Raw genomic sequence first — 25841 nt, forward strand, 5'->3', positions numbered from 1 at the left:
GCTGCAGGAGCAGCACAGAGGTCTCAGACCGTTCATCTCAAGGCTCAGACTTGAAGCTGGCAGGATGGTTCCCGTTAGATACCAAGGCAGCCAACTTTTCTGGAACTCCTAGAGCTTTGGGAATTATTTCCATTTTTAAAGATAATGGGCAGAGAGCCTGGCTCTTCTCCCTGGTACATGGATATTGAGCTGGTCCGCCACCAGCCTGGGGGAAGCAAGCGCTCATGGAGGTTTTGGCACTCACGCTTTTCACAATTAAGCTATCATGCAGGGTGGGCACCGTGCTGAGCTGCTGGCCCGTTGGTGAGTTGCTGTCTCTGCGCCAAAATGTTTAGCAGATCTGAAAACCACATGGTGTGAGCCATTGTAACACTGGTGGGAGGCGTGAGCTCTGCTGACCATCGCTTGTCTCGTTAGTGATACGGACTGCCATTATGGAGAGCTACAGGGTTATGCTGTATCTGCTCGTCTTTGTACCTCCTAAACCCAGAAGGCCAACCAAGTTGTAGAAGGAAACCAGAATTGATCCTGGCTCCTGTACCGAGCAGACTGGGAGAAGAGGGGTGTCAAATGAAGTTAGTTTGAACCTAGAAGCTGACTTCACTTAAATAGGGACATCCTTAACCACATCACTTCTAATACTTTAAGCATTACAGCTGAATGTTCCATCAGGTGCAATGTTTGCTGGCATTTCCTTCAAGAAAAGAAGATGGAAAGCTTTTATTATGCAAATAGGTGCATATTCAGAATAACATTCTTTTGATGGCTAAACTAATTAGTAATCTGGTTATTGTCTCACTTGGTTTTCATTGAGATTGCTAGTTAAAAGAAACTGATGTTTAGTTTGACCGATGTAGATCTGAGGGATCTACAAAGAGGTTCCCAGTCCTGTGGTGATTAATGAGATCTGTGGCATGTATTTTAGAACTATGGTGAATCTTTTATATAACGAGTTAATAAGAAGGAGGGAAGAGCTTTTAAGGAAGACAAAGGCAATTTCTCTCTGTCAGTCTGCCGGCTCTGAGTAATGTAAACAACTCCTGGTCTCTGCTGGACCATTCCAGAGTGTTAAAGGTCTCTCAGCCTTGTAAAGTACCAGTTTATTCTGGTAACTGCTGTGGCTTCTTTTTTTAGCCTGTACTCTGACCATCTCTTTCTGTTTCCTCTGCACAGGGTACGAAAGCTGGAGGGAGCTGGCAAAGGCTCTGGCAGACATTAATGTCCCAGGTGGGGACCCAAGCCACCTGCAGAAGGTGGGACACCAGGTGAGCAGGCTTGGATGTCTTCTGAAAGTTGAGAAAAGCAGATCTTCCTTTCTGATGCTATCCCCAAGAGACAGCTCTCTCTTCACACAGGAAAGAGAGCATGCCACAGGGCAACATCCGAGCTGACTCACAGCAGTGTTGATGTACAATGACTCCACTGTAGTCAGTTGAGTTATTTTAGGTGTACTAAGCCACAGCGGTGGGCTGGAGCTGGCTGGGTATGTGGCACAGCAAGGTAACACTAAGCAAGATGAAAGCAGAAATGAAAGGTCAGGAGAGAGTTTGTAGCTCCCTAGTGAAGCACATCTTAGTACTCTTTGCCAGAAGGAAGTGCTGGAAGAACTATTACTTGGACCTTTTGTGAAACAAGGATGGGGAAAAAGAAAGAAGGAAAACTACCTAAGTTTTAACTGTGCCAGCAAATAGTTATAAAATAGTTATATCCTTACCCTCAGTAGCTCACCATGGAAATTTGCTGTCAAAAAAGCCAGGGAGCACTTTCACCCCACTATGGCCTTGATAGCTGACCTGTCCTTTGAAGAGGCATCTTGGGAACTTTCTTTTTTCCTCACATATTCTTGTGACCAGGTTTGAGCCCTCTTGTGTAGGTGTCAGTACTGGATCATTTATCAGGTGGCTTTGACTTTCCTCTACTTGTATTTCAGAACCAAGAGCTGCGAAGAGGTGGGAGGAATAAATTGAATTATGCAGCTGTGGACAACCCTGTTCCATGGATGCCAGAGGTGGGTGCCCTTCTCCATCATTTTGTGTGAGGGAGCTGTAGCTAGAGACCTGTGCCGCAGGAATGAAAGGCAGGGCCCTCTGCCTGGAAATTAATTTGCTTCACTAGAAGTCCCTTCCCTATCACCCCCTCCTGGCTTAATGGCACTTACAGACCTGAGTAATCATCTGGAAAGACAGGAGTGTCCAGATACCTGATAATTTGGCGTCCTCACCAGCCATCAAGGCACAAAGCACCCACCTGCTATTCCCTGAGAGCAGGCAGCCTCCTCCCTTCCTGAAAGGTGAAGTTTATTCAGGGTGGGGAGTGAGTAAGGCCAAGCATTCAACAAGTGAATACATGACCGTGGTGCACAGAATTGTCACACTCTGCTCTTGCTCTGGCTTTTGCTTGCTATCCAACCCCTGTGTGTTATACATAGAGATTTCTCCACTTCAGTGACATTTCTGATGAACAGATACCTTCTCTGGTGACACTTGAAGACTGGGGTAAACATTCCCTTTGTTTCCTTCATGCCTCGTTTATTCTTTCCTCCCCTGTTCCCTTATCTCAGCATTCCTCTTCAAGATAAGGGAGCAGTGCAGCCTGCTGATAATGAGAGGGACACCAGCCAGGGGGCATTTAACTAATGGAATCAGCTCCCTAAATTCCTCGAGGTGATTAGAGACCTGCACAAATTAGAAGGGCCTCTGGGACTCCCCTGGGGAGGGAGCAGGCTGCCGTCCCTGTGCTTGGGGCAGGAGATGATCACCAACCTCCCTCCAGCCATCGCACTGAGCAGTTCAGGTCCCTGCAGCATGAACTAAAAGCTTTCCTGGAAGCAGCACCAGTCACCCTCCAGTGCCCAGAACCAGACTCAAATCATTGATCTGGTCTGCGGCATGGGCTTTCAAAGTGCTGGTCCCCGCTGGAGCCTGGGGGCTCCTCTGGCCACAGGGCCTTGCAGGCAGCATGCAGGCAGGGCTGCCTCCCAGATGGGCAGCTGCTGGCCAAGACCCAGTGGGACGTCAGGGCCAGGCCTGTTACCGAGCACAGGGATGATATGGAGCATTTACTGCTCCCCGCTCCCATGGCACCAGGTGGTACAGGCTCTGTGTGGCATCCCCCAGTTTCTCTGAGGCTTTGCCTGATGTCTCTGATCTCCTCCGTGGTGTTTTCTCAAAAGCGTGTTGGTCTTGAAACCCCCTGACTGTGGCGTGCAATGAGACTTTACTGGGTTAGAATTGCAGCTCGTGGGGTATGTGCTGTGGCTTGAGCGAAGGTATGTGTTACGGAGGTACCTCAAAAGTCAGTTGAGACAGACAATAAGCTCCAAGCAGACTTTATTCTAACCAGAACTGTTTAGCAGAAAACTAACTAGAAATGGGGTTTATCCAAAATTATTCAGCACTCTGACAACATTACAAAACACAGGTTCAGATACCGGTTAGGAGTTCGGTTACTACATGGCAAATTCAAACCCAAGGGGATCAGATCCCAAAACTCTGGAGTGGTGATTCAAAATGTGCATCTTCCCACCTCTTACAAAATGAGGACTCTCAAGGGTGCCCAGAAGATTACTTACCAGATCAGCAAAGTGTCTCAATGTTCCTTAGATGGCCAGTCTAAGGAAGAGAGTCTTCAACTGCAGGCCCGCTCCTCCAAGGAAGAACAACTCAATGAGGGTCTCCAGCAGGCTCCATTTATACCCTAGTTGAATCTGAGCTGTGATCATTACGAGCATGGTCCCAAAGCTTCTCAGCCTCTCTGGGCCTGGTCACCTTCTTGGCTGAGGTCCCTATCTATTGACGGAGGGTCCCTGTGTATTGATGGAGGAGGGGAGGTGAATGTGAGAAGCCACCATTCCTGGGGTGAGGGGATGTGACTTACTGGAACTTTGGCACGGACCAGGGTGCCACAAAGTTGTGTAAGTGAAGACAGGCACACTGGGGCACAAAAGGTACTAAAGAGCCATCAACTACCCTATTGAAAGCTCCAGACCTCATCTAGGCAAGTGCTACTGCCACACAGTTTGTGTTTAGCACAGGGCTGATCTACAAAGCCCTCTGCTTTGCTGATGGGTTCATTTCACATCCTTGCATGCTGTTACTTTGGTCAGGGCACCCACCAGCCTGCAAACCTGGTGCCTTTGTGTGGTTCTGCCAAGAAGGAAGTGAGGGGAAAGTTGTTCTGGCCAAGGAGAAGGGGTAGAGCTTGAGGTGTCCTATGCAGGATGGCCTCATGCCTGGAAAGGTGTCTTCTGCCTCCTGCCTTGTCTTGCACTGCTCCCTCTTGGGGAGGAGAGCTCTACCAGGTAGCAGGGCTTTTGCCTCAGACCTGCTGCTTTTGGGAATTTGTGGGTGTCTGAGTCCCCAGCCGTGCCCTCTGCCAGGTGGTGCGGTGCAGATGGACCACAAGAAGACTGTGACTCTCAGAGCATACAGGTACCAGTCTGGGGAGCTGGTTTGGGTGGCCTTGGCCCACTCACGTGCCCTGCAGTTCTCCCCTGCCAGCTGTGCTCTGTAACGCTGCTCCTGCAAAGCACTCACCTCCTTCACCAGTTTTCTCTTTGTCTCTATAAGGCAAAATTTCCTGCCCCTTGCTGCATCACTGTCTGTACCCAGGGGGTCAGCAGAGCCACCCTGACTGCAGAGGCCAGCAGTTCACCTGTACCAGCTGCAGGAGATGGATAAGGATCCATAGGCACAGCTCTGTATAGAGCTGCTTGCTGTCCTCTTAACCACCGACTGAAATTTCCCCTGGCCTGGGGATTAAGTTTTTCTGTAACTTTGCCCAAATTAATTATCCAGGGTCTATGATCCCATTGTTCCCTTCCCACAGCATCTCTAAGAACTTAATTGCAGCCTGATTCCTGGGGCGAGGGGTGGCAGGTTACCTCTTACAGGTCAGGGAGCTACACTTTGTTTGAATGGAGAGGTATATTCTTGACAAACATAAATTATTAACAGGGTTGCAGAGTGAGCTGGCAGCCAGACTGGCCAAAAAAGGAGAGGTTTCAGTTTTCCTCTTTCAGCTTCAGGAGATGAAACCAGCAGCTTAAGTCTTCAGCCTCAGATAGTGTGGTGGAAAAGTGTGCACGTTGGAAATCCCTAATAAAGTTACTCCCTGAATTTGTGGGAAAGCAGGGTTCAGCCTCACTCTTGAGTTCCTCGAGGTGCCCATGCACATGATCCCTAACCTCACTGTCCTTTTCAGACACTAGAGCTAAGTCTTCTAGATCCCAGCATCACCCACTACCTCCTCAGGCTGGAGAGATGTAAGAGATGTGGTGCATTTTGTTTCATTAATTCAGAAAGGTGCCTGGCTGTCGTCAGGGTGAACCTGCGCTGTGGGACCATGAGTGTCACCAGTTTAGCACTCCTCTAAGCATAGGGGTAGGATTTTCAGAAATGTGCTTGGTTAGCCTGATCATTCTTATTTACCTCTGCAAAAGCCTCTGTTCAGCTCTGAGAGGAGAGAGGTTAAGGCAGCGCTGGAGGGGGGCAGCATTTAAAATGCTCCCCCACACTTCATCTATGTGCAGCCTGAGGACTTCTCGCTGGAAGGAGGTGTGAGAGTCATCCAGGAGCACGGTCGCTTGCAGGCAGCACCTGTATAGGTGCTGCACAAAACCAGAGCATTGTGCTAGGGCATCCTTCTGCTACCAAACCTGCCCTAAGAGGAAGCATCCTTAGAGGACCAAAAGACAAAGCTATTGCTGCTCGCTTTGTCCCTGCCCACGTCGCCTCCATGCCTGCTCGTGCCGTCAGGTCTCAGGGCTCAGTGGGACAGGGGGTCTTTGTTGCTGACTTGTCCTGATGGGATACCCGCAGTGCACAGCGCAGCAGAGCCTGCAGCGAAGCCCAGCTGCTGGCTGCTGAATGTCACCCAGTCAGGGGAGCTGGGCCAGGCAGGAGGAGGGGCTGCGGCCGCTCCGCGGAGACAGAAGCGTCTTATAAACTCAGGAGTTTCCAGTTGGCAGCACAATGTCGCTTTTCTTCCCTGACTCAGGCCCTCTCTGTGCCCTGTTTATCATCCCCGACGCTGTGCATTCCCTGGGCTGCACGCAGCTGATTTGCCTCCGTGCTGCCAAAACCGCCTGGGATTAAATTAGGAAAGACCTCATTTCTCCATCCTGCTCCGGTTACGCAGTAGGTCATGTTTCCACTGCTGCAATCCTCCCAGCTTTGCCGCTTGCCCCGGCCTCTGCTGCTGCTTTGCCTTTCTTCCCTAGGGCTCCTTGCTCATCAGGAGCTGCTGGGTGTGTAGTGCCAGCCCCCTGGGCAATTTTGGCATGATAGAGCTTGGGTTAGGAAGACAGGTCCATGCTCTCTGTATGCCTGATCCTCCTTTACAGTCTGTTTTCATTGGAGGGGCTGGTAATCTAAAATTCCTCACTAGAATGGAGCGGAAATACCAGAGTCTCTTAATATGCAGCCAGGGCTGCGGGTGGGTGTTAATTCAGCACACTCAGAGGAGAAGGTCGGCGCCGGGGCTCCGAGCCCAGGAGCGCTCCTGAAACCGTGGAGGTTGCTGTGTCAGCACCAAAGCAGGGGCCTGTCCCAGCCCTGGCCTCCCTGCAGTTAGAATCATAGAATCATTTTGGTTGGAAGAGACCCTCGAGATCATTGAGTCCAACCATTTAGTGCCTAACTCTGGCACTAAACCACGTCCCTAGGAGCCTCATCTGTATGTCTTTTAAAGCCCTCCAGGGATGGTGACTCCACCACTTCCCTGGGCAGCCTGTTCCAATGCTTGACAACCCTTTATGTGAAGAAATTTTTCCTAATGTCCAATCTAAGCCTCCCCTGGTGCAACTTGAGGCCATTTCCTTTTGTCCTATCACTTGCTACTTGGGTTGTTGAGGCTCAGTTCTCCCTTCCCTTGGGCAGTGACCTTGTGCTCAGGAGGGTATCAGCCTGCCCATACCAGTTCCTAGTGCTCCTGTGCGTACTCGTGCCATGCTGACAGTGCCCTTGGTTTGTGACACGTGCCCATTTTGGATCTGAGCTGGGTTCTTGCAATGCTACTCTTTCAGCAGGGTAGAGATAAGCAACTGGAGGTGAGGCTGGGACACAAGGAGGAAGCTGAGGAGCTGGAGGTGCCCTCTAAATGGGAAGGCACAAGACTGCTTAATACCAGCTCCCATTGAAAGCCCAGGCTCTTGGCTTCTATTCCCGGTTCTGGCCAAATCAGTCTATCCAAAATTTTCAAAGCAGATGTTTTTAAGGGGAGAAGAGGAATTTACCTTGTTGCTTACCAACTCCTATGTTTCCAGCCCTTTGACAACCTGGGCCAGATAGTTCCAAGCTGAGAAGTCAAACTCAGTAGCCATGTTTTACAAAGTCTATGGACATTCCTCAGGAGCTGTGTGCGTGAATTGGGAATGATGGTGCTGTTTATCTATTACTGCAATCTCCAAAAACCCCAAGGAGGAGATTTTGACTACATTTTCCAGAGGAGACCCAAATAGTAAATGGAGGAATTTCTCAGCTACCTGCAGTGGGCAGCCATGAGTTGAGCTGGAGTGACAGAGATGATAGTGTTTCAAAACAGCTGCTGTTCTGATGGCTCATGGGGGCCTAAAATTAAAGCCTAGCTCAGTTTTCAGTCCCAGACCAGCACTTTGGGCAGCCAGCACTTATCTGTCAATAATGTTCTTCTTTTCCCATTCAGAGGAAGGAGAGAGTAAGTTAAGCTGCTGTAGCTGAGGAAAAAGTCTGTTGCTTTAGAAAAGACTCGAAGCCACATGCAAAAAATGCTTATTATTTACCAATTAATTATTTCTAATAGCTGTGAGTGTGTGAAAGAGAAGCAATCTCATTAGCTCCTGCCAGAAGCTCCTTTCAGGTGGCTTTGTAAAGACTTTGGAGACAGAAGTGTCAGGCTAGAAATCTCAGGCACCATCTCTTACAGCACTGATGGAACACCTAGTGGGGTGGTGTCTGCCTTATTTGTTTAGCGGGCTACCCTCTCTCTAATACTGCCAAACTCTGCAGTAAAGAATTAATTAGAATGGGACAGGTCTGAGTTTCCTCTGCAAACATTTAAGCAAGTCTAGCTACTCTTTTGGGATGTCCCTCCGAAGAGCTGTTTTGTCATTTGGGCTACCCCGTGCCAAAGCCTGCCCAGCTCTATTGCAGTCCTGAGCCTCAGGAGCGTCTCCTGGGTCTTTCTCAGGAGGGGACTGCAACACCAGCCTGTCCACAGTGTGGGAGTGTTGTGCTACATTTGACAGAGATCTTAGCCTACTGTCTGCAGTGTGCAAACAATTCTCTAAGAAGAAAAACCAGCATCACTTCTGGACAGAAGCAAACTGCCCTAAGACTCAGTTTCTGACAGTGACTCACTGTGAGAGCCCAGCCTGTTCACCTCATTTCGTGTTCCACAAGCAACAGCAATTGTCATTAGTTGATTTGGCTGAGAAAAGTAGTGTAAGACCCTTGGGTGTGAACCTGGATTTGGCCAAGGGGCATGGAATTGCCCAGAAATTAAGTTCCAATGCAGTGTTTGTCATGCTTGCAGTGATTTGTCTCACAAATCCTTGCAGAGTCGCACGTTTCTCTTTTCTGCATCCATCGCCCCAAGTCCTCTGTGTAGTTCCTCTCTGATTTTGTGCAGCATTACTCTGGGGAATTGCATCCACTTTTTCTCACTGATTTTCCTCTTGGTGATGGGCAGAATCCAGACTGAGGGGTGTCAGCAGAGAAGGAAAGGAGAGGAGATAGTGGTGGGGGACAATATGGGCTTGCAGACATCAGTCAAGCCCTGGCAGTGCGGAGACCAATGAAAGCGGGCTGGTAAGAGACCAGTCAAGAACAGCAGTGGTTGTGAATGTGTTTTGCCTGGCACACAGAGATGGTTTTCACGTGTATGACTAAAGCCCACAGCTCGCAAGGAGCATTGCTGCATAAGCTGGTGCCAGGCCAAGTCTTTTCCACATCTTTCCTTCAAGCCACGGTTCATTACAAAACAAAACCCCAACCCGCTGTCCTGGGAAGCGGTTTCTCTGCCAGGAGTGCATGGAGGGGTTGAGCACTCCTCCACCGTGCTGTTTCAGCTCTGCTGGAGACTCCCTGGTGAAAACTAAGAATTTGCTGCCATCTGTAGACATGGGGGTGCTGCTCAGGCAATTTCCTCAGTCCTTATATAGGCAGGACAGCTGCAGCAAAGCCTTCCCAGTCCCAAGGCAACCTATTCCTTTGTCTAGCATTTCCCTGTCTAAGGTAACTTCTGCAGTCTCCAGCTTATTTATTCTCTGCTGTTAGATGCTGGTCCTGCGAGGAGGATTTCAGCATCCAGCTCCACCGGTTGCAGGCAGAGAGCTTGGACTTTGTGGGGGATAGCCAGCTCCTCCTTTCTGAATGGCTCTGGCAGAAAGAAAGTCTGTCCCTCAGGGAACATAGTGTTGAAATCCCACAGCACCCAGCAAAGCTGTGGTGGAGGGCCCCGTTGGGCACTGACAGCATGTCCTGGCAGGGCTGGCTGTGTAGCAGGGACAGCCACCCAGACCCACACTGCACACCTGGGAGGAGACCCCTGCTCCCTTCAGTGTGCCTTGACAGCCAAGAGGGCCACCTGTGTCCTGGGTGCATCCAGCACAGCATTGCCAGCCGGGTGAGGAAGGTGGTTGTCCCACTCTACTCTGCACTGGTGTGGCCTCACCTGGAGCACTGGGTACAGGTCTGGGCGCCACAGGATAAAAAGGATATAAAGCTACTGGAGAGTGTCCAGAGGAGGGCTGTGAAGTTGGTGAAGGGTTTGAAGAGGAAGCTATATGAGGAGTGGCTAAAGTCACTGAGTTTGTTCAGCCTGGAGGAGAATGAGGGGAGACCTCATGGGGCTACAGCTTCCTCACAAGGGGAGGAGGAGGGGCAGGCACTGATCTCTTCTCTCTGGTGACAGAACCCGAGGAAATGGCAGGAAGATGTGCCAGGGGAGATTTAGATTGGACATTAGGAAAAGGTTCTTCACCCAGAGGGTGGTGGAGCACTGGAACAGGCTCCCCAGGGAGGTGTCACAGCCCCAAGCCTGACAGTGTTCAAGAAGAGACTGGACAAGCCCTCAGACACATGGTGTGAACTGTGGGGCTGTCATATGCAAGGACAGGAGTTGGGCTCAATGATCCCTGTGGGTCCCTTCCAACTCAGGACATTCTGTGATTCTATGATTCTGTATCTCTGGGGGCACACGGAGGCCATGCTGCCCACTGACTGCCCTGTGCTGCTGCTTCCCACCCTTCTGAGCCTCCGTCTCCCTGTCCTCTCTGAGATTTACCTCACAGACATGCTTTGAGAAAGGGATCTGCCATCTCCTGTCCCTTCTTCCTTGGGTCAGGAAAATAGCCCTGAAATGGTGAGGAGCCAAAAACACCTTCTTGGAGAACAGAAGACCCTGCATTCTCTTTCCTGGATGATAGGGGCCTTTTGCCACCCTAGAGCGTGTCCCACACCATGGCCTCAGAGCACAGCCCTCTGGTTAAACACCTCCTTGATGGAGCAAAATGGAGTGAACCCCAGCCACTTAACTGAGATGTCCTGGGAGTTATTGCAGTTCCCTGCTGCCATTCAGACTGTCACCTGTGCCTACCCCAAACCCTCAGCAGATGAGAAACAGGGGCCTGGACCCATATCTCCTGTAAACCAGCCTGTTGCAGCAGCAACATCTTCCTCTTCTCTCACAAGCGCTCCAGTACTGGGGGGGCAGGCTGAGGCTGGGAGAACAGGAGAGGGATGCAACAATTCATTGTGCCCCACTTCTGCCTCCCAGTTCCAGGGCCAGGCCAATCTGCATGTGTTTGAGGACTGGTGCGGCAGCTCCATTGATCAGCTCCGGAAAAACCTCCACTTCCCCCTCTTCCCTCACGTGAGTAAAACTGGGACTCACTCTGTCCCACACTTCCCAGTTCTGCTTCCCAGCTGGATCACCCCTGCTCCCTTCACCTCCTGTCCTTGTCCCTCTCCATCACCTCCTCTGTCCACCTGCTGAGGGAGCAGGAAGCTTTCACAAAGATTCAATGGTGGCAGCTCTTCCGCTGCATGGGGGAGGCTCATTTTACCCACTCTGCTCTGTGAGGCCTCAAACACAGGCTGAAGGAACCCTGTATTTGGTGCTCTCCATCCAAGTGGCTGGTAAATGCCACACTCTGTTCCCACCGTCTCACCCATGTGGCTCTCCTCCCCACAGTAGCACTTGCTCCAGTTCATCTCTCATCTGGGCTGCTCTTTCCCATTAACTCCATCACACACTGTGCTCCATCCTCCTCCCAGAACAAGCCTCATGTTTCTCTCTGTCCACCTGTCCCAGGGTTTCTGCATCCTCCCTGCATCCTGTCACATCTAATTATTTTTATTATTTTTTTCTTCTTCCACTTCAGATGCGAACTACACTGAAGAAGCTGGCTGTGTCCCCAAAATGGACCAACTATGGTCTCCGGATATTTGGCTACCTGCATCCTTTCACCAATGGTGAGGGCTCTGAGGCTGCTGTGCTGCTGCTTCTGTCGCTTCTCACCTGCCCCTCCCTCACGCCTTCTGCTGAACCACTGGTGCCCTCACCCCATGAAGCCCAACACCAGGTCCCTCACATGGGCAGCCCAGCTATCTGTGCGTGACCGGCCATGGCCTTGGCATGGGTGGAACACATCTGCTTCCCCTGTAGGGTGGAAAGGAAGAGCACAGAAGAAGACAGATGCTAGATAAAAAACAATGAATGTACAGCCTCATGGCATGTACGTGGGCACAAACAATCCCTGAGCTTTTCTTCCCTCCCTGGCATACACAAGCCTGTACGTGACATCATTTGTGTTCCTGCTGCTCCCCGGGTGCATGAGTACCATCTGACAGCAGCTGACATCTGTATCACTCAGCTGCATGCTTCTGCCCAGAGCAGCCTGCTGGCACTCACCCATGCCTCCTGGTCCCCTGGCCCTCAGCCACCATCCCTGTAACCCCAGATAGAACAGTGAGACTCAAACACCTCTGTCTCCCTTTGTGGCTCCGTGTGCACGTTCCTCCATCCAAATGCAGCTTCTCACACAAAAATTTGCTCTGGAAACAAAATGGGAGGCAGGGAGGCTTTGCATGGACTTCTTAGCTTTCCAAGTTAGGTGAAGCCAGTGCAGGATGGATAGTGAACCAGTTGCATCTGTAAAATTTTGTTTTCAATTACAGCAGAGTTAGAATTCACAGAGGTTCAAAGGGATGGGGTTGGTAATATCAAAAAGAAAAATATAGTGTCACCAGCAAAAAGCACAAAGACAGCATTTTAGAGTAGCAGAATCCATTCTGTGCACAAGCCTTTACCCCAGAGCCCTACTTACTCCCTCCATCTCTCGACAGGGGAGTTTCAGTTTGCCATTGCTGCGGATGACAATGCTGAGTTCTGGCTGAGTCCAGATGAAAAGACCTCTGGTCTCCAGCTGCTGGCCAGTGTAGGCAAGGTACAGTGCTTGCTGCATGGCTTCTTCCATCAAGGCTTTGATGTTTCTGTGGGGATGGAGGCCTTCCTATCTTACACACTTCCCTGGACTCCCAAGTCTGTTTTCCTGCCCAGCTACAGACACCACTAACACAGACGGGTATGACATGACATACCTTAAGCCAGTTACATATTGGCAGTGCTATTGGGAGCCCCATGTTCATGACTGAGGGACTTAAATCTGTCCACAGGTTGTGGATCTCACAAACAACTTACCAGGAGGAGTAGCTCAGTTTTCCCTCTTCATCACTTCAAGTGCAGTAACAAGGGAAGAAACTCATATTAACTAGACTGTTTTCTGTGTCTTCACAGACAGGAAAGGAGTGGACCGCGCCAGGGGAGTTTGGAAAATTTTACAGCCAGCAGTCAAAGATGGTGAGGTGAGTGAGCGGAGCGTCTCGCTCCCAGTCACCTCTGTACACGGCCAGGAAATCATATGGACAATTAGCAATATAGAGAAAGGGATTACTCTGGGATATCACCAAAGCTAAAGTGACACATCCACGCTTGTGCCAGTTGCTTTGCTGATTTACTGCACAATTGCAACACTGCAATTTTCTTCCCTGGAGGAAGTAGCCACCAGCAGATCCAGGCTCCTTGATAAGGTAGGCTCCTCCCTACCTTTCTGCCCTGGAACTGGGTAGGTTTCCCAGGTGCCAAAACCCAGCAGGCAAGACAGAAAGGGATTTATTCAAAATTCACTGAGAAGGGTATGGTGTGCTCCAGGTGCACAAGTGAAGCTACCTATCTCACTGTCAGCATCTGGATTTTCTTGGCAGTCCTAGCCCTGCTTACCCTGAGAATCAGGTTGTTTCATGGGTGTGGTTGCTCTCCACTCATTGTCTGCTGACAAACTAAGACATATTCCTTAATGCTCTTGGTGACAGGTACATTTTTCTTCACAGGTTGTCAGCTTCAGGCAGGTACTATTTTGAGGTGCTGCACAAGCAGGATGACAGAGGAACAGACCATGTGGAAGTAGCGGTGAGTCCATGCAAATGGCCGTGCTGCGTATGTGTCCCCACAGAGCTCAGGAATGACATCTGTAATAACTGGCCTCCTTTCCCAGGCTCCAGCTCCTCTTTGCATGAGATGTATCTAATCCCTCCCAGAGCCCTTACCTACTTCTCTGCGGGATAGTCCTGGCTACATGTCAGGATTCTTTGCTTGCTTGGGATAGTTCTGCCCTCTCTAATCTCTGTTACAGCTCCTTGTCTTTTCCTGCTTTGGATGTGTTCCGTGGGATCTCAGCTTATTCCCAGTCTTCTGCTGTTAGGTAAACTCCATCATAGTAAGGAGAAAGAGGAAGCTGTGAGCCCATCTGGTGAAAAAACCATCTTGTGCCTATTCCTTCTGTTCAGGCTTGGTTAACTCCATAAGCACTTTCATTTTCATGTGTTTCTCTGTTCCAGTGGAGACTGAATGACCCAGAAGCGAAGTTCAAAGTCATTGACTCCCAATACCTCTCCCTTTTTGCTAGTAAGTATCTTCACCACAGGTTTCCCCAAGTACCTCCTCATTCTTCCAAAATGTATCAGGGGTGTTTTGTCATAAATCATAGTCTAGCCAGCCAAATTCCATGCATACAGATTATTACACGGAGGAAGTACAGGAGAGACACCTCAGGACAAGAGGTCCATTATTAAATAACAGGTCATTATTAAATATAGGTGAACTGGAAGTAGGACTGGAACATTATTTCAGGGATATCTAAAGGCAGTGAGGAAAGGCAGAAAGGAGAGTCTACAAGGGTGAGAACTATTCCAGAGGTGAGAGCAACACAGGACCGAGGTTGCCTGCAGAGAGCTAGTGGGGACATGAGGGTGCGCTGGCAGCTGGACATGACCAGGGAGAAGGGGCCACTGTAGCACTTCCAGGGGATTTCACTCTGGGTGCTGGACACAATGGGAAACACCAGTGACATTGGAGGATGCTGCTTCCTTCTGTATCAGCCTCCAGGCTCTTCAAGTTGATGCTGGGTTGCAGCAAGCTCATCAGCCCAGTCCATTCTGTTTTGTAAACCCTTCTTGGCCCATTGAGTGATACCTTTATCAATTAAGGAGCTCCTTAGTCCTGTTTACCCTTACCTGGCGTTGTCAGCATCTCTTTCCTCTGCCAGTGTTCCCCCTTTCTGTATCTTCCACTGTTACCTTCCAACATCTCTGGGCTTTCTTCCATGTAAACACTTTTTCCCACGGAGGACTCCCTGGTGTAACTGAGGCATCTGTTGGCTGTGTCTTGGATCGCAACCTGCTGCTGTATTTTCTGGAACCTGCCATTTGTCCAGAACTAGGCTTTCCATTAAGTCTTCTATCCCCATCTTTTTTCCTTCTGCTTTCTTCGTATTAATTCCCTGTAGAAGGGAAGACTCACATCCTAGAAGATCCCTTCATGGTTGCGCACAGTTCTGCAGTCTCATATTTATCTGGCACCTTCTGCCCATACAGTGTTTCCTTCTTCCATATCAGCCTTTGGCTCTATCATGTCATCCCATTCCTTCGGGGTTCTCATGTTCAGTACCCAAAAGTTGCTAACAGTAACCCCAGTGCCCTTGTCAGCATGTTACCTTTCCCTCCTGGGTATTTATTCAATTCCCCTCATCTCAGAGTAAGACATACAGGGACATTCAGCACGCAAGACAAAACACAACCAATATCCAGTCTTAAATTTAAGCTTCCCTTTGCTCCTGGCTTACTGTGGGTCTCCATTCCCTTGCTGGAGCATCATCCTCCTCAGCCACTGAAGGCCTGACTCCAGGGTCCTGCTCCTTTTCCAGCACAGGAGAAAGTTCTGCTCCTCAAGTTTCTCCTCCCTTTCATCTTTTTTTATCTCCTTTTAAAATAAATTTAATGCTAATAATTCAGATATGTCCAGTAATTCCTGCCAGCATGGGGCTTCTTCAGCTCACCACTGCTAGTGTGTGAAAGGCAGGAGGTCATTTTCATCCATTACTCATCACTGTGTTTGTTTGCTTTCAGTGATAGCCACGTTCCTACCCCACAGTGTCTCTATTTCCAGCTTTCTGAGTCAAAGCCTTTCCTTCCCACGATGTCTTTGCAGTGAAGCTCCTGATCAGCACCATTTAGGCATTGCTACGACAGAGACAGCATAGCTGTCATGAATTCAATGCCATTTAGAAACGGCTGACTCTGAGAAAGGGCATTTTTTTGGGACAAGGAATGAACTAGCCCTTCTTCCCACTTCCGTTCTCTCTCTGGTTTCTAGATGAGACACTGTTAAAGATGGATGAGATTGGGCACATCCCGCAGACCTTGGCCAGCCACCCGAGCCGGCCTGCTGACAATGCAGGCAGCAGGGCACACCCCGCTGACATGCTCAAGCCTGATCCCCGGGACACTCTTTACAAAGGTAAGACTTGCAAAGCCATTGAAGGAGGTTGCTGCAGCCTGTCAAAGCACGTGCGATAGCACAGCTGAGAAAGATTGTCCTCCTGTGCCGTTGTTAGCAAGAGCCACGCTTTTTTGTCCTCAGTGCAGAGGAGAAGGGCAGCAAACAATATCAGTCACTGCAGGACACAAAGCATGAACCAAACCCAGCTCATCTTTCTTGTCATCCAGCTCGTATTACATCCACGGGCATAATATTTTAGTGTAAGTTCTGTAGAGCAATGTAAAAGGGTGATGCTGCACCAGGCAGTTTGCTTTGTGTGTCTGTTAGTATTTTACATGGATAAATAGAAACCAGGCACAGAAGTAGCTAAGATGGTGCATAGATTCAGCAGAGCTTCTCCAGCAACACTTGCCTACATGTTTCTTCTTCTTAGTGCCTCTGCTCAGCAAGTCTCGTGTGCGCCGAGCCTTACCAGATTGCCAGTACAAGCCCAGCTACCTGGTGAATGGATTCCCTCTGCAGCGCTACCAGGGACTCCAGTTTGTAAGTTTTACTCCTTGAGCAAATACTTGCCCAGGGGAATACAAGGAGGAATGAGGGAGACCCCATTAACCTCTGGGGCCTCTTCACTGATCTGAAGCTCCTGGGCAGATTTGACCATCTGCTGATCAGGTCTGTGCATCCCAGTACACACGAAAGGGCAACAACAAGAAAAGGGAGATGGGCGCTACGCACCGCTCACAGATCTCACTGTGGCACAAGTGTGTGTGTCTTACAGAGCCACTCGGACCTCAAACCAAAGAGCTGAGCTTGCCTTCACACAGACCCTCACAATGGCTGAGGATTTTTTTCTCCATGGGATGAACTGTATTCCATGTGGACTACTAAATCCCCTGACAAGTTTAAAACTGGTCTTCAAGGGGATCTCACATTTGTGGGGCATGCAGTATAGCAGGGATTAATCCCCTGCATAGCAGAGCAGACTCTGAGATCTGCTGGGGACAGGTCACCAGCACGATTTGCCCTCGCTGGATGCTAGGGCAAACCTACACTCCCTGGGGCACTTGAATCCTGGGCAGTCCCAGCTCTTTCAGCCTTGCCTGGAGGTGTCCCCACAGAGTTTTTGATCCCCTGCATCTCTTCAGGAGGACTTGCCCACCTCTCTCACAGCTAGTTCCCACTCTGTTATAGGACTTAAATACACAGAGATGGAGGGACAGATGCTAAGAGAGAGAAAAAAGCATACCCCTACACACATCCCAGCACGTTTCCTTCTGTTTTCTGTGCACACAACCTGCTACCGGGTGCCTTGGAGATGCAAATAGTTAGTGAGCAACCCCTGCTCCCTCTCAAAAGGGCTGGTCACCCTACATCCATGCCTGGGTCACGTGGTGATCGATATCTGGCATTTATGAGGATTTTACTTTATTTTCCTCCTTTTTTTCCAGGTTCATTTATCCTTTGTTTACCCAAATGATTACAGCCGCCTGAGCCACATGGAGAAAGACAACAAATGTTTCTATCAGGAGAACCCTTATTACTTGGAAAGGTAGGATGCTGCAGATGCAGATTTACTAGCAGGGAGGAAGGAGATGGTTTGAAGGTTGGAATTGGGGTGGAATTTCATATTCATTTCTGTAGGACTCTCTTAATTCTTAAAGATCCCCTAAGTCTTACAAAACATGAAAGCGTTTGTAGTTCCTTTCAATAACCTATGCTCCCTTTAAGTGAAAATACGTTTAGGTCTCAAGGGGAAACCACTGCTGCTCTTCTTGCTCTATTAACCCAGAAGCTGGGTCAGAGCATGTTTGTTCCACTACATCAGGGAATGCATTTCCAGCAAACTTAGCCTGCCAGCAGCTGGAGCCTCCTGATGGCTGTCGCTGTGAAAGCCAAACCATGCTTACCACCAGGCGTCTCTCCAGGGGAATAAATGCATGTCATTTGTCTTCACCAGTGTTTGACTCCCAGCCGTGGCCCTGCAAGGGAGCCGCCACTTCCAAGGTTCCCCCTGTCACAGGCAGACACCTTGTGTGAGGACCTTCCTCCATTCGGGAGGACATTTTTGCAGGATAAGGAGAGTCAGTTTTCCTGTGAGATAACTGGTGGTAGCCTCCCTGTGCTCAAGATCTTCTTCCTCCCTACAAAACTATTGTGAGGACTGGAACAACAGATTGTACTGTAGGTTTGGGAGAGGACTGCTGGGCCTGGGATTCATAGCAAAGGGTGGAGAAGGTGGCTGCCATGGGCTGGAAGGTGCCACCCAGGTTTATTGCTTTGACAATTCATTTGTATTGTGACAACATTTGGGAACTGGGAGCCCATTTTTGCTTGGCATCAAGCACACATGGAGGGAAACATGGAGGGAAATCCCTTCCAAAAGCTTGAACCACAGACATATGAGGACAGCACACAGACATCACATAGCGTGGTGTGAGAGAGGAGAGAGGAAGATCATTGCAATTACCTACCTGAGCCGCTTTTGCAGCATGATGACTTGCGTTTGTGAGCACTACATCATAAGTGAGCTTTAAGGGGCAGTTTAAGGGAGGCTACAGGAGTATTTCAAGGTACTTGTATTGGGATTTCCTCTTGTGCTTATGAGAAAATGTCTGAGAGACTAGGATGATAAGCAAGGAAAGGTGATGTCTTTGACAGTGCAGAGTAAGATTTGATTGCCCAAAGATTTGAAAGATAGGAATGATGGTAGTCTATGACTTGTTGAGAAAGGGGGATCTAGAGATACTGGGCAGATGTAATCAGAGTAATGGACTGTCACTTCTGTGGCAGTGGCCATAATTAATTTGAGAGGGTAAAGTGACTTTCATCAAACTTGAGTTTTGCCCTTCCCTCTGCAGATTTGGATTCTACAAGTACATGAAAATGGATCGGCCAGAGAAGAACTGGGACTCTGGAGAAAAGACAGAGCAACCAGGTAGGGTCCCTAATGTCAGAGCCCAGAGGATCCTTTTATGTATTACTTTTGTGTGTGATCTTCCAGGATCAGCTGAAAGAAACTGTTGACTTTCTGAACCAAGCAAGTCACAGCCCTTCCCTACCATGCTGCTGTGGCTGGGAGGAGATTTTTGCTGCCACTTTCCCTTCTCTTAAGGGCAGGTTGAGAGGTCACCAAACAATGGGCTGTAGTGGACAACATGTCAACCACCTCTCAGGCCCGCAGCTTAGCTGAGGTGCAATTCCAGCAAAAATGTGGGCAGAAGGGACAGAGCCAAAGATGTGCAGTGTGGCACCCTATGCTCACACCTGTCCTGCAAAGCTATGACCAGACCAACAGCCAAAGGCAACGCCAGACCCTGCCACAGCCTTTGGCGAAGCTGGCTAAGAGATGCTGAGGAGGTTGGTACCAACAAGAGCATGGCTCCTCTATGTGAGAGCATCCCTGTCTGTCTGAGCAGGAGGCACAACACTGAGATGAATTATAGAGTAATAAAAAAATTTTGGTTGGAAGAGACCCTTAAGATCATCGAGTCCAACCATAACCTAAATCTGGCACTAAACAATATGCCTAAGAACCTCATCTAAACATCTTCTATACACCTCCAGGGATGGTGACTGAACCACTTCCCTGGGCAGCCTGTTCCAATGCCTGACAACCCTTTATGTGAAGAATTTTTTTCCAATGTCCAATCTAAACCTCCCCCTGGTACAACCTGAGGTGAGAAGTAGCTACCCCTGGCAAGGCAGGTGCCTGGGACAGTACAGGGAAGGCAGCAGGAGGGTGGCAGAGGTGTAACTGTGATTACTCCTGCAGGCTCCCAGGAGGGGCATTTGGATGATCTGCAGTACGTGGAGCAGGATCTGGAGAGTACTAGCCACCCTGAGCACCCCAGCATGGGGAGAGCAGAGCTGGCAGGCAACACTCCCAGCAGCACGGTCGGCATCGATAATGTCCCTGAGGACTATTCCCTCCGGGAGCATCGTCGGCTCCTCTCAGTGATGGATGATAACATAGGAATGAGGCCACAGAGGAGGAGGACCAAGAGGTCTGGTGTTAAATCAGCCACAGTGGCCCCTGCCAACCAAAGCCAGGCTGGCCTAGAGGGGAACCCAATAGTGAAGAGACCCCGTTTAAAAGCTGGTGTCAAAGACAACTCCAGGAGTCCTCCGCAGCACGTCAGGGCTGTCCAAGGAAGAGCACCAGTCAAAACGGCAAACCCTCCTTTCAGGACCATGTCTCAAAAGCAGCAGCAGCCTCTTGGTCACCTCAGGGACTCAGGGGTGACAATTCCCAAAGGGGTGAGACCTCAAGGAGACCTCAGCACTGCTAAGGATGGGCTGAAGCCAGCAGTCACCATGCCAGCCAGGAGAGGAGGCCCAGTCTCTGGCAGGGCTGGCAGAAATGCTGTGAGCGCTGGGCTGCCTCAGTGGTTGAACCAAGTGGAGTCCAACATTGCTGAGCAAAAGGTGGCCAACGATGGGGTCACGGACGAGGAAGAGGCACAGGTAGCATCTCCTGTGAAGGGCAAGTCTGGACCTATGGCAGCAGAAGAGGAAGAAGAAGAGGTAGATGGGGAGCCAGAGGAGGAAGATGAGGAAGATTTTGATTACGTACCAGTGTTTGACCAGGCAGTGAACTGGGAGCAGACCTTCACCATGAGCAACCTGGACTTCCATATGCTGCGCACAGACTGGATTGACCTTAAATGCAACACGTCAGGGAACTTGCTGCTAAGAGAAAGTGAGGCCCTGGAAGTCACACGGGTCTTCCTGAGGAAACTCAACCAGAGAAGTAAAGGGTAAGACACGGTGTAAAAATGAAGGGACAGTGTCCTGGAGGTGGTGTACCGTGCTGCACAGGGAATACCTGTCATGTCAGGAGCTAGTGGGAATCAGAGGCTAAACTGGGTGTAGGAAATAAGACTTCAGGTAAGGAATCTGTGTAAAAACCGAGGTTCAAATACCTCTGTTGGTTGAGGAATGGGAATTGTTGGACACCAAAGCGTGTCTGGGGACTGAATATTGCCCTCAAATAGCTGGTAGCAGTAAACATGAAAGACCGAAGGTTTCCATCCAGCTGGCATCACTGGCCTTTTGCTGGCTTCCTCCTTGCACAGTGTAGGTATTGAGAGCACAAAGGAGCATTTTACCAGCTGAAGGTTAAGAAACCCTGCTGATATGAAGTAGGACTGGAACTCCTTGTGCTTGTGGTTTGATAGCTGCCACATCTCAATTTGTGAATCATTTAGGACAGAGGACCAGAAGGGACCTATCAGATAATGTGGCTTGGTACACTGATCTCAGAGACAACCAAGTACCCTACACTGTTATCTGAATGTGTGCTCCTCCGTTTTAAAACTAGCTGGATTTCTAAATCCTAGTACTGATTTGGGAAGATGTTTGAGCTCCTCATTTCTCTGGTGACCTACTGGAGATCTGGTACTCTGTTTTTATATGGTCTTGATATGGTTCTTTTTCTTCTTAAGACTTACCATCTTGATTGCCTTTCTGGCAAACAGACGTACCTTCTCTGAGCCTCTGTAAGCCAAACAATCCAACTCCTGACCCTTCTGTTGAGTGGGCCTCTATTTCCATGATTTTATCTGTCCTTCTCTGTACAGGTTTTAGTTTGGCTTAATTTCCTGTACATAAGTGACCGGTATCCTGAATGTCTGACAGAATGGTGTTAGTAGTTCCCAATCCCTACTGGAAGTAGCTCTAAAGCCACATCTGAAGATAGCATTTATTTTTTCAGGGTCACATCCATCACAGTCACGGTTTAACTGATCAGTACACACAGCCTTTTCTCTGCATTTTTAACTGATGAGCATCCATTTTATAGCAGAAACTCTTGTTATGATCCAGAAGGGATTTCATCCTGTTTCAGCCATTCTGAACCTACAGCTCACTCCAGTTTTTACTGTATGATCACTCAGTCCTACTCCATAGTATTGGCTGGTGAGCTGTCGTCAACCAACTTCACTAACCCAAACATGCTCCTTGTGCCAAGATTGTTGTAGGAGGTGTTGAATACACTCGTTATTACCAGCCCTACAATCATTCAGACACATTTGTTATTTTCTGTGTCACCTTTATTTCATTTCCCTTGCCAACTATTTTCTCTTGGCTGGAATCCCAGATCTAATCCCACATGCTTGTGGATTTAGGAAACAGGTGCTAGACCTTCCCAGGGGATTTTGGAAGTGGTGCAGCAAAGCAAGGGGGAAGCTGGGGACAAAAAGGTTTGTGTTAGCCAGGAGAAAAGAGCCTGGCAGAGCTGACCAGGCTGGAGGTGGGAGAGAGATGGCTGGTGTATGGGGGACGTGCCCACCCCAGCTGTATCTCCTGCAGGCGGTTCCAGCTGCAGCGTATCGTGAATGTGGAGAAACGCCAGGACCGCATGCGAGGCAGCCGCTACCTGCTGGAGCTGGAGCTGCTGGAGCAGGGAAAGCGGCTCGTCCGCTTCTCCGAGTACGTCTTTGCACGGGGCTGGCAGGGCGTTGGCAGGGATGAGGAGGAGGAGAGGAAGATGAGGAACCTGGCGTGGGGTCGCCAGCGGCACCTGATGTCTGTGGTGAACGAGCCAGAGCTGTGCTGGCCCCAGGGCTTTTCCTGGAACCACCGTGCTGTGGTTCACTTCGTGGTGCCAGGTAAGGGGGACCTGCCTTCCCGGGACATCCAGGGGTGGCACGATGGGCACTTCCCATGAGGGTAGTCCTGAACAGTGGGTCTGGGCCAGCCTCAACTGTTTCGTTTGGGTCACTTCCCATTTCTGTTCTCTCCAGATTAAATCCCCTCAGAAATATGACTCTTATAGAATGTAAGTTCAAAGAAAACTCCCGTCACACTCTGGGAAAGAACCCACGCTGATTCCTGGGCTCTTTGGTCCAGGTTTTCAGACTGGGCCTATTTCAGCATCCCTGCAAGGTTAGCGGGGCTTAAGGGGAGGTAAGGAGCCTTACCTGTTGAGAAGCCATGCTATCTTTGAAATCAGTTTTGCTTTGGTTCTCTCCCTCTTGCAATACAACCAGTGAAAAACCAGGCACGCTGGGTGCTGCAGTTCATCTCTGACATGGAGGAGCTGTTCCGAGTCACTAAGGATCCGTACTTCAACATCATCATCACGGACTACAGCAGCGACGACATGGATGTAGAGAAGGCTCTGAAAAGGTCTACCTTGCACAGGTGAGAGGACCGCCTGGTCACACAAAACCACTCACGGGCATATGCCTGCAAACACAGCACGTCTGCCAGCCTCTGTGTACTGACCAGCCACAGCCTCCTGCAGCTGGAAACCACACCTTGCACTTATATGTGCATATCATAGAATCATAGATAATCATAGATAATCATGGAATATCCTGAGTTGGAAGACACCCACAAGGATCACCAAGTCCAATTCCTGTCCCTGCACAGGACTACCCCACAGTTCACACCATGTGTCTGAGAGTGTTATCTAGTTGGTGTTCTAATGTACATATATGTATACTGCATATAATAGTGTTATAACAATGCAAGGCAAGGCCTATTGCAGTCATCCATTCAGATGCATCTCTTTTCTCTTGGCTTTGGTTCAAGCTTGCAAGAGAGGACACGAAGCAAGTCTTGCAGTGATGGGGCAGGGGGAGGACAGAAAAGACAGGAAAGCTGTGAGAAATGGGACAGAGAGCACAGAGACCTCTGGAGACTCCACTTGCTGGAACAGCTGTCTGTCTCACTCTACTCTGACCTGAAGCAGCCTTTGCTGGTCCTTCCCTTTATGTGCCAAGGGTTCCCAGTAACAGATCTAGGATAGAGTTGGACTAGAGCTGAAAAGACTTTTGCTAGCGACTGTGTCCTTAATGCAAGAGTGGGAAGACCCTTGGAATACACTGGGACGTTCAGCAGCCCTGAACATGCACACTTGCATAGCAAAGGCTTTTCTTCCTCCTTGCAAGAGTGCGTGGTGGTGAGGGGCAGCTCCGCAGCATGATGCCTGCCCTGTACCACTTGCCAGACTGCATGCACTGAACTTTTCTTTCCTGTCTGACCCACAGCTATCAGTACTTGAAGCTGACGGGAAATTTTGAGCGTTCTGCTGGGCTACAGGCAGGGATAGACCTTGTGACGGTAAGCCTGGGGGACTTGGGCTGGACAGGAGGGTTTCTAGTATGTCTCTGGTGCTACCTCTTGCGTTTCTTACTGAACACACTTTTTTAGGGAAGGGAATAATAGCCTGTCAGATCAGTAGATGTGTTTCCTGTCCCTCTAGAGTAAGAGCCTCACTCCTTACTCCAGGAAACTTGTGGTCCATTCAGTTCTTGGCCCACCTGCTGGGACTATCAGCAGTAGCAGTTTTGTGATATTGCCTCTGCCAGATGATGGTCATAGTATTCCATACCTGTCATTGAACATCCACTCTATGGCCATTTCGCCAGCCCCTAGGATCTCAATTTCTGATCAAGAAACAAATGGCTATTTAATTCACTCCCGTATCTCTGTCTTCCTTCCCTTCAAGAAAAACATACTCAAAGTCAACCTATTTTTTCCCAACCGGTGTGGTTGGTTCTAGGACCCACATAGCATCATTTTCCTTTGCGACCTCCACATTCACTTCCCGGCTGGAGTCATTGATTCGATACGGAAGCACTGTGTGGAAGGCAAGATGGCCTTCGCACCCATGGTCATGAGGCTGCACTGCGGCATGTCCCCACAGTGGCCTGACGGTAAGAGGTAGTTGAGCCTCTTTGGCTCAGACCTTGGGGAATGGCGGGAGAAGGGCAGTGCATGTAACCTCTGGGTTTGTTCCTCTGGTGCTGTCGTGGTCTGGAGCTTAAGGTGCTTCCAGGGCCACTAGATGAGAGTGTATTAGACAAAGGATGGGGTTTAACAGTGTCAAGTACGTGGAATCTGAGGTCAAAGAGCCAGTAGAGCCCTTTATACGATGTTCCTCCTGGTCACCTCCTAGGGCTCACTGTGGATTTGAGGACCTTGGAAAACCCCTCCTCCATTTCTCTCTTTTCTTAGTGGATGCAGCCTGTCCTGAGGAGAACGGGTAGCCTGGGAGTGGGGGAAACCAACCCAAGTCAGGGGGAAGAAAGTAGCATACATCATCTGAGTGTAGGATTTCCTTTAGATAGTAGTGACCATCTTGAGCCATCCCAGCATAAGGACAGCCCTTTGAAGTTGGGACAGTCTGGATATATTAGGAACTATGCTGCCAGACAGGAGATGTGAGAGGCTCTGCTATCAAGTCCATAGGACAGCCCTTGCTGTCTGTCTGCAAGCCTGTCTCACTTCCCAAAGCTTTAATACAGTTGGCTCTGCGTTGGGGCTGAGTTGACTCTCTGGTGTCAACATTGTGCTAAAAGAAGCGTGAGTCTCACTCCAGTAGCCATGCTGGAGTCATCAGTGGTTCAAAGCACTGACATACCTATGCCTCTTGTGTTGTCTTCAGGCTACTGGGAAGTGAATGGGTTTGGTCTCCTGGGCATATACAAGTCTGACCTGGACAAGATTGGAGGCATGAACACAAAAGAGTTTCGGGACCGTTGGGGAGGAGAGGACTGGGAACTCCTGGACAGGTAGGCATCCATTGTCAACATTCATGCGCTCGTGGGAGGAGATGCATCAGATCCTGGAGGACCAAGGACCAGGGGAGTGGTGATCTGAGGAGACTGAGGTTACTAGTGCCACCATAAGCTTAGTCAGTGAAGGAGTGTCTTTGAGTGTGTCCTGACCTCAAATCTAGTAGGCAAGTGGACCCAAAATACACTACTACAGCCACTGAGAGGAGTTTCCTGGTTGCCTTCCAGCTACATTGCTGGTTGTCTATGGACAGATCAGGCACTGGTGATCTTGAAGATTTTGTCTTCTTCAAGCAGTGTAGCACACAATGGGGTCCAGTTTGGCTCCCTCAGGCTTCCCATACTACATACAGCAATTGCCCAGAAGAGAGTCAGTCAGAGAGACATTTAGAGATCATGAGGTACAGTTACAACTTCTGAGAAGTTTATGATGAGGGATATCTGCTGGACGAATCCTAGGCCTCTTGGTTTGTAGTTCTAGGTGTTGGGACCTGCCCTGTC

The 25841-nt window shown here is 49.6% G+C and overlaps 1 protein-coding gene across 5 annotated transcripts in view; it reads left to right on the forward strand.

The window, feature by feature from the left end:
- The window catches only part of B4GALNT3 (beta-1,4-N-acetyl-galactosaminyltransferase 3), a 70716-nt gene that overhangs the window by 40116 nt on the left and 4759 nt on the right, over positions 1–25841 (forward strand). For 2 of the 5 annotated variants that reach the window (XM_071817435.1, XM_065853046.2), the window contains exons 2-19: positions 1174–1265; positions 1931–2008; positions 10756–10851; positions 11363–11453; positions 12327–12427; positions 12778–12845; positions 13371–13449; positions 13878–13944; positions 15691–15834; positions 16250–16359; positions 17265–17365; positions 18675–18751; positions 19589–20573; positions 22126–22424; positions 22806–22959; positions 23811–23883; positions 24326–24479; positions 25211–25337. In XM_071817435.1, the coding sequence (XP_071673536.1) occupies positions 1174–1265; positions 1931–2008; positions 10756–10851; positions 11363–11453; positions 12327–12427; positions 12778–12845; positions 13371–13449; positions 13878–13944; positions 15691–15834; positions 16250–16359; positions 17265–17365; positions 18675–18751; positions 19589–20573; positions 22126–22424; positions 22806–22959; positions 23811–23883; positions 24326–24479; positions 25211–25337 (2896 nt within the window). Of the gene's footprint in view, positions 1–1173; positions 1266–1930; positions 2009–10755; positions 10852–11362; positions 11454–12326; positions 12428–12777; positions 12846–13370; positions 13450–13877; positions 13945–15690; positions 15835–16249; positions 16360–17264; positions 17366–18674; positions 18752–19588; positions 20574–22125; positions 22425–22805; positions 22960–23810; positions 23884–24325; positions 24480–25210; positions 25338–25841 lie in introns of those variants that run through there. The other 3 variants (XM_071817439.1, XM_071817446.1, XM_065853056.2) reach the window with 3 other exon arrangements.

The sequence above is a fragment of the Patagioenas fasciata genome, chromosome 1 (genome assembly GCF_037038585.1).
Source record: "Patagioenas fasciata isolate bPatFas1 chromosome 1, bPatFas1.hap1, whole genome shotgun sequence".
Taxonomy (NCBI): Eukaryota; Metazoa; Chordata; class Aves; order Columbiformes; family Columbidae; genus Patagioenas; species Patagioenas fasciata.